Source organism: Salmo trutta, chromosome 37 (assembly GCF_901001165.1).
Source record: "Salmo trutta chromosome 37, fSalTru1.1, whole genome shotgun sequence".
In the NCBI taxonomy this organism is placed as follows: Eukaryota; Metazoa; Chordata; class Actinopteri; order Salmoniformes; family Salmonidae; genus Salmo; species Salmo trutta.
The window spans coordinates 23,766,814-23,775,645 of record NC_042993.1 but is presented as its reverse complement, the minus strand read 5'-3'; the positions used below and the strand labels follow the sequence as shown (position 1 = coordinate 23,775,645).

General features: G+C 38.0%; 1 protein-coding gene across 1 annotated transcript; it reads right to left on the bottom strand.

Annotated features, from left to right (window-relative positions):
• Nucleotides 1-337: 337 nt before the first annotated feature.
• Nucleotides 338-5,689, bottom strand: LOC115177140 (cysteine-rich venom protein ophanin-like). The gene is made up of 7 exons (XM_029737685.1): nt 5,621-5,689; nt 4,229-4,329; nt 3,875-3,965; nt 3,417-3,559; nt 1,477-1,565; nt 1,271-1,353; nt 338-1,091 (listed from the first exon to the last, which is right to left on the bottom strand). Exons 2-7 carry the CDS (start codon nt 4,256-4,258, stop codon nt 949-951), a joined length of 579 nt encoding a protein of 192 aa, XP_029593545.1. The 5' UTR covers nt 4,259-4,329; nt 5,621-5,689; the 3' UTR covers nt 338-948.
• Nucleotides 5,690-8,832: the final 3,143 nt, after the last annotated feature.

Below are 8,832 nucleotides of genomic sequence, written 5' to 3'. Positions count from 1 at the left end.
TGGTTGCTGATAATGGGCCTCTGTACGCCTATGTAGATATTCCATTAAAAATCAGCCGTTTCCAGCTACAATAGTCATTTACAACATTAACAATGTCTACACTGTATTTCTGGACAAAATGGACAAATGGACAAAAATGGACAAAAAAAATGTGCTTTTCTTTCAAAAACAAGGACATTTCTAAGTGACCCCAAACTTTTGAACGGTAGTGTACATCAGGCCTGCAGGCGGTCATGTTATTCTGATACAGAATTTACTGTTGTACAACAGAGGCATCTGGTGGTGACGCTGTCTATCTGATAGTGAGTTGTAAAACCATTAATGCAGAGTCCATGAATTAATCTTCGTGATCATTTAATGTGATTAAGGAAAATAATAAGGGTTATATATTTCTGTCATGTGCAAACATTTAATGTTGATAGAGCAAATGGTGAGCAGCATGAATCAACTTAAAGTTAAATGTGTTGAGGTATTACAGTTCTCTATAACCATATTACTGTGTTAGCAGAAATTAAATTATCAAAATGTTCACTGTTACTGTAACTGACGGAAATATTGCTTCTCCAAATGTAGAGGATATTCTTATTCAACTTCCAGGAAAATCAAAAATGTATTTTCTTTGGTGAAATGGGTATGAAGACATTGAAACCAATGAAAGGGAACAAAATAAATTGCAACGCTTCAAACTAACATTAGTTACTGTAGGTTAGACACCTTATGTTACCCCCGGAATAAGAATCATGTTTTATCTGTAGCTTAGACCTACAGTGATAATTAAGATATTATTAATGATAGTTAATATTTTTCAAATCAACTGACTTTACCAGAAGTACAGTAGATAGATCAACCAGTTTGTATGTTTTTTGTCTTCTTCTCATAGACAAGGAAACAACAGAGGAATCATTCAAGTTATCGTTCAGTGGACCATTTTGGAGAGGTCTGGTGGTTTCACTTCTTTGCTATTGGGATGATTTTGGAGGTGCACAGGCAAAGGGCGGGACACCAGGCGTACACCAAAGGATTACTGCACCCGGCCTGTTTTTTCATGGCGGCACAGTTGACATACTTGTTTATGTAAGGACAGGGATTGGCTGAAGTGACACATGAGAAGAAACATTGGGAGTCAATTCATTGTATATTGACAGTTTACATTTGGTGATTATTGTACATTGAACCTTGTGAACATGCTTTTGAAACCTATCACTGACATTGCTGAGTCATATTGGTAAGATTTTAGACCGCATGCATTTTCATCATGTCTGATACTTACTGCAAAGCTTATTTTCGCAGGAGTTGGGGCAGTCAGCACATGTAGCTCCTTCCTTGTATGGAGCCACTCCTCTGTAGTTTCCCCTGATAGCCAAAGTATTGAAATGATCGCTGGATGATGCCTACCTTCCACTACCAGTTACAGTAAATAGGGTGAAATTGTACACAGGTGTTAGGTGCATTTTGGGTGTGATTGGTGCAACATACGCTCTGTAATACTGGCATCCATAGAAGTAGACTGAGCCAGGACACAGGGCCACACCACAGCCAACCTTGTATGAACTGTTCCAAACCACCTATATGAAAGGAAACACAGTTTAGTGTTTTCAGAGTTTCGTTGGCGAATAACCATAATGACACTTGTCGGTAACTACACACCACTTTGACTACCATACAGCATAGCAAATCAAATCACATTTTACTTGTCGCATACACATATTTAGTAGATGTTATTTCAGGTGTAGCACAATGGTCCATAACAATATACACTGAATATACAAAATGTCAAGAACTAAGAACACCGGCTTTTTCCATGACATAGACTGACCAGGTGAATCCAGGTGAAAGCGATGATCTTTTATTTATGTCACTTGTTAAATCCACTTCAATCAGTGTAGATGAAGGGAAGGAGACAGGTTAAAGAAGGATTTTTAAGCCTTGAGAATTGAGACCTGGATTGTGTATGTGTGCCATTCAGACGGTGAATGGACAAGACCAAATATTTAAGTGCCTTTGAACTGAGTATGGTAGTAGGTGCCAGGCACACCGGGGTGCAACTCAATATTAGGAAGGTGTTCCTAATGTTTGGTATACTCAGTGTATGCACAATACAATCACTGAAATTGCTACCAAAAGAAATGTCAATAAGTTAGTAATCTATTTTGTAAGTATACTCCTTTGGTGTCAATAGGTATATGTGATTAAATATCCCTGAAAATGACAGAATAGGAACTGTAGTTTTAGTGTGTGTTTCCTATCTGACCCTAATTAGTGCTGGACATGTAAAATATATAAAAAATACCCCATAGTCCATTGTGGGTCCTTTTGTACCTAAAGGTCCAGTGTTAAGATTGTATAGTGTTGACCATGCTATCTTTCGCGACTGTTTTGGGTGTGGTCGAATCTGTTCAGAAGGTATGTTTATTTCCATATCGGTTTGTTTATTCAAATTTGACAGCATGTGTATTACTTTGAAAGTTATGCCACTGCAGTTGTCTTTGATGTGTTTGGATAGATGTTCATGGGGGTCCAAGCAGTATATTGAAACTGCCCTCCTTTAAGGTGACTGTTTAAGTTAACACATTTTGTATTTCTAAAATAGTTACTGTTCGTGTAGATATAGTGGCTAACCGCTCTTTTCATGCAGAAGTTGTTTGTCACTGTTTTCAGTTGTGAACATGGTCAGTTGTCACTGGAAGCACTGTAGATATTTAGAAAATGATACAGCCATCCAGTGAAAGGAACTGAGGTGCGTTTTGCCTTGTTTTACTGTACATTTTTTAAACAAGCAAACTTTTAGCTGATTCATTCAACTTCTTGTTCTTTTTTTTATATCCGCCTCAGACTGTTTTTCTATAAATGGGCCTATGAAACCTGTAATTTGATCAGATGTTACACAGTGCATTTGGAAAGTATTCAGACCCCTTGACTTTTCCCACATTTTGTTACAGCCTTATTCTAAAATGTATAAAATAGTTTTTCCCTCATCAATCTACACACAATACCCCATATTGGCAAATTATTAGCAACTTTTTAAAATAAGAAACTGATATGACCTTTACATAAGTATTCAGACCCTTTAGTCAGTACTTAGTTGAAGCACCTTTGGAAGCGATTACAGCGTTGCTGCACAGCTATTTTCAGGTCTCTTCAGAGATGTTCGATCGGGTTCAAGTGAAACAGGATGCACCTCAATTTTCGAGTCTCATAGCAGAGGGTCTGAATACTTATGTAAATAAGGTATTTCTGTTTTTTGTTTTTAATCACTTAGTTATTATGGGGTATTGTGTGTAGATTGGTGAGGAAATTGTTTTATTTCATCCATTTTAGAAGGTTGTAACGTAACAATGTGGAAAAAGTCAACGGGTCTGAATACTATCTGAAGGCACTTCATGTCATAATGTATCTGCACGTAAGATGAATGTTACCTGTGTGTAGTGGCCGATGCATTTACCATTGATAGATCCATTGGGATAGGAGTAATCTATGACCTCACTGTGCCAGGCTGTAACTATTTCAGTCCAATTCTTAGAAGCGGAGGACATGAACAGGTTCTCACCCATTTCGTAGTCTGTTCAGAAGTAAAGCATGCATGGAAAAGTTTACTAAATAGGTATGTAACAGAGAAATCAAACTGGAACAGTTGACTAAAATGTCTTTGAATGCAGGATTTAAGATGTCAACAAATGTAAGCTACCATAGAGAGTCACTGGTGATAAGAAATCATGACATTCAAAATATATTTGAGCTTAAGATCATGCTCACATTGATACCATTGCAGCGAAAGTCTTGAGTTGCATGAATCAATCAAATATATTTGTCTTAGTTTGCTCTACAGCAGGGGAAAAACAGGAGATGTCAAGGAGAGACAAAGGGGAAACCGTACCGCCAAGCATGCGACTGCTGGGTGGGCCATGAGCCATGGAGCAGGTGTCAACCCAAGCCTGAACACTGGCCGCTGCCTCCTCGCTCCAATTCTGCAGATCAAATACTAACAGTTTTAGAATAAAGCCATCCACAAGACTGACATCCACATACTAGTGTCCAAGGAGTATTTTGTGGCCACTGTATTTTCTCTACCTGTACATAGACTAACCATATAGGCCTACCATAGGGCTGCTCTATGAATTACATATCAGGGATTATATTCTTTATGACGGATTTAGGGGGATACTATGTTGGAAACATTGATTGTGAGGTTTTGATACTGATGGAAAGTATATGAATCATGAAAGTGTACCATCTTGAGCATGTCTCTAGCAGTTGGCATAACCGCTCTCCGGAAGGCGTTGTGTTGGTTAAGGATCTCAGCCTGAACTGCTGTGCTGTCTGGGCAAATGTCTATACATATACACACACACACACACACACACACACACACACACACACACACACACACACACACACACACACACAGACACACACATTATTTTGTGGAATTGTATGCACATTACTTACTCCACGTGTAAATACTTCACTAAAGCATAATACAAAGCAACTATTTACTCCTAATATCTTTGCCAACATCTGGACAATGAGTCCCAAATCAATCCACTTTCTTTTGTAAAAACAACACGTGATGAATTAAACATTGTGTGTGATGACTAAATCCAGTTTAATTAAGTTATAATCATGTTGGTAGAGGATAGTGAAAGTGGACACACCGTTTGCAAAGTCTTCACATTTTGCTGCATCAAATTGAAAGGGATTACATTTTTTTCCTACAGTACAGATCTACACAACCTACTCCACCTTTTTGAAGTAAAAGAAAGTTATAGAAAATGTAAACACACAACAACAAAAAACAAAGATGTTTTATTTTTGCATGTCTTCACACCCCAGAGTTAATACTTGGTGGAGCAGCCATTACAGATGTAAATCATTTAGAATCATATTCTACCAACTTTGCACAACTCTTAGGACAGCATATGCCAATTTCTTTTTGTCAAAATTGCTCAAGAGTAGTAGATTTGGTTGGGAATCATTGATGGAAAGCATATTTAAACCTCTTTTCAAGCAAATTTGTCAGGACTGAGTCCAGACCACTCGGCAACACAACACCTTGGAAATCCATTCAGGTGTGTCTTTGACATAACATTGTATAATTGTCTCACTGAAAAATACAACTCTATCCCAGGGTTTTTAGAAGACTGAGGAGGGTTATCCCTGAGGTAGTTTTTTTTCCTCTGGAAAATTCTACCTATTTTAAAGCCAAAGACACACCCGAATGGCTTTCCAAGAGGTGTTTACTTGTTCCTGAATGGTCCAGTCTCAATCCTGAATGAAATCTCCTTAAAAGCAATTTTGACAAAACAATTAATACATGTTGCCCTAAGAGTTGTGCGAAGTTGGTAGAATCTTATTCAAAATGATTCAATGCTGTAATGGCTGCCAAAGGTGCTTCAACCAAGTATGAACTCTGGGGTGTCAAGACATATGCAATCAAGACATTTTCATTTAATTTTGAATTTATTTGGAAAATGTTCTATAATTGCCTTTTACTTTTAAAATCTGGAGTAGGTTGTGTAATCCCTTTTTAAATGTTCAGGCAGCAAAATGTGGAAACTGTGCAACGAGTGTGTACACTTTCACTGGGCACTGTGTTAGAATGTTCGAAAGGAATTGTACTTACTTGACTGTGGACACAGCAGTAGAAGATGACTCAAGGGAAAGAATGAAAAGCTTTCAGAGTAAGACCTTTCATAAATACTTTAACATGTAATTGGTTTCATGTCTAATGTACTGTTTCAGATGACATATGTTATTTTCAGTAATTAGTAGGAGTACTTACCACATTGCACACAGAGTACACTTCATGCAGTGTCAGGATGCAAACCAATAACGCAAACATTGTGCCTGAAATCCAGGGGAGAGAGACTGCACCTATCTAGAATAAGAATCCACATGATCAATATGGAGTACATTGCCTTAGTTTGCCTGTTGTCAGAACCTTTGCACAACTCTATGCTAGTATCTATTGCATTTTTGTTGCTGTATTTTAACATCAACTTTTGTCTTTTCTCACTAACATATTCACATTGATAGCCATAAGCAAAAATGGTACTAAACAATAAAAATAGGCAATCCATTGAGAATCAAGAGATTAGCCTTTGCACATCACGGAGACTGATGAACTCATTTTTTAACTTGCATGTTCTCAAATACTAATGCTGTAAAGATCTGTACTTCTTGCAGAGCGAAGAGGCTTACCTGCTCATGGGTCTTCAAGGAGGTTGAGTGGCGCTTGGTGCTGTTCTTTTTCCTTTTATATGGCCAATGCCGGGCTATGTTCGTGACTGTGGTAGGCTCACCTTTTCTTTCACTACTAATGATGCAGAGGCTGTCAATATTACACAATAGATGCAGAACAACAATACATCCAGAAACCAGCATTGAGAAGCTGACAGAAGTAAATATGAATTTGTAAGGGCATGGGGTGTAGTTTCTCCACTGCAAACCTCCACAAAGAAAGGAGAAGCGCTCTGTAAATACTAGTGTAAATAAAAGAACACTTATGGATGGCGTTGACAGCACATGAGTGGATGCATTTCTTTGTTTGGAATGGAACGCCAATTCTGAAAGTAGGGACCTCACAATGGCAAATAGTCTTCCTTGAGTTTGTTCTAGCTTGGCAGGTTTGTCAGTCAGATTAATAAGCCTTTAAAGACTTTGCCTTTGGGGCCTGTCCAGCCAATGTGTCTGGGCCACAATAATGACTGTTTAGTGTGTATGACCAAATCCTGTTGTATAAATTCAGTCAATATAGAAGGATTTATCCTTTGCATAATAACGATCTGCTCGGAGGTCAGAAGGCATTTCTTTAACAATGGAATGCAGGACTTGTTGGCAACTGGCATAAATAAAGTTGGATGTCATTTTGTACACCTTATCATGATGCAAGATGACTTTGGGTGTTCAGAAAGGCCCCTAACAAATAAGGGGATACGTAGTCAGTTGTACAACTGAATGCCTTCAGCATTTAACGCAACCCCTCTGAATCAGAGAGGTGTGAGGGGCTGCCTTAATCAACATCCAAGGCGCCCGGGGAACAGCAGGTTAACTGACTTGCTCAGGGGCAGAACAACAGATTTTTAGCTTTCGGTTACTGGCCCAATGCTCTAACCACTAGGCTACCTGCCACCCTCAATAATATTATTTGATTATGCTTATTTCTTCACTTTATATCAAGAGCTTGTTTTAATAAACTTTCATTAATTGTAACGCCCTGGCCATAGAGAGGGGTTTTTGTTCTTTATTTTGGTTAGGCCAGGGTGTTACATTGGGTGGGCATTCTATGTTCCTTTTTCTATGTTTTTGTATTTCTTTGTTTTGGGCCGTGTGTGGCTCCCAATCAGGCACAGCTGAAGGTCGTTGTTGCTGATTGGGAGTCACACATAAGGAGCATGTTTTTCCTTTGGGTTTTGTGGGTAATTGTTTCTGTTAGTGTTTGCACCTGACAGGACTGTTTGGCTGTCAGTTTTCTTGTTTTGTTTGTATAGTGTTCTTTCTGTGATTAAAATATTCAATGATGAACACTAACTCCGCTGCACCTTGGTCTACTCTCTCTCACGACAGCCCTTACATTAATAAACCAATAAATCACTGAATTGACTGTGTATCATTACAAATGAACAAATGTCTGTCATAATCAAGGTGTAATTACTTTTTTCCAAACCGATTCCCTCTATCCATAAAAGGCTGAATGAAATATGTCTAGAGTTTACATAGAAAGTGGGTATATAGGTGTGCAACACACTTATAATGCAATGAGAGAATATGGCGAAACCAAGCACCAACGTCATGTCTTTTGATGTCATATCACCTTACCCTCATTCACTTCTGTCAAGAACACTTGTGATGTTTGTATATTTAACTGGGTGTTCCTCTCTACATACTATACATTTTTTGGGTGCAGCAAATACAATGTATGCTCTCTGACCTAAATATACTGAAATGCAACATGCAACAATTTCAAAGATTTTACTGAGTTACAGTTCATTTAAGGAAATCAGTCAATTGAAGTAAATTCATTAGACCCTAGTCTATGGATTTCACATGACTGGGAATACAGATATGCATCTGTTGGTCTCCTACGCATTGAGTTGATAAGGCTGTTGATTGTGGCCCATCAAATGTTCTCCCACTCCTCTTCAATGGCTGTGCGAAGTTGCTGGATATTGGCGGGAACTGGAACATGCTGTCGTAAGCGATGATCCAGAGCATCCCAAATATGCTCATTGGGTGACATGTCTGGTGAGTATGTAGGCCATGGAAGAACTGGGTCATTTTCAGCTTCTGGAAATTATTATATAGTTGGTCCTGATGTGGTAAGATAGTTGAAATAAATTCACGAGCCATTTTATAAGTTATATTCTTCAAGACTCAATGGCTATACAGTATTTAATTTAAAAGTCCTAAAATGATTGTACCAATCCATGATTGTCCCTTTTAAATAATATAACATTTTTTTGGACAATTGCTAACAAAGTGTTTAACTATACTTAAGATTCTGTTTCTAAACTCTTAACACAGCAATACGTCTTTGTCACACAATTAGCCAAATAGTACATTTTCTGCTCAAAACCACATTTTGTTAATTAAATACCAACTCTACATTTCAAAATGCAAAAAAAAACTTTCTCTACATACACTAACTCTATCAAAACATGGCAAACTCAACTCAATATCCAATCATTCTGTCAAAAACACTAACACATGTTTTCTATCCAAGAGGAACATATAGTCAATCATAGCACAACGACTTTCAAAATACTAACAGTTGATGGCATTACAAAAACTGCATTACTTTTCATGTTTCACTTCTACCTGCAGACAATAGACAAT

Excerpts from the sequence above, each read along its gene's own strand:
- LOC115177140 (XM_029737685.1), bottom strand. The coding sequence starts at position 4,258 with ATGCCAACTGCTAGAGACATGCTCAAGATG. Across the intron at positions 1,566-3,416 it reads GCATCGGCCACTACACACAG|GTGGTTTGGAACAGTTCATA; the intron begins GTAACATTCATC and ends CCTTTCATATAG. Across the intron at positions 1,354-1,476 it reads GGATGCCAGTATTACAGAGC|GGGAAACTACAGAGGAGTGG; the intron begins GTATGTTGCACC and ends TTTGGCTATCAG.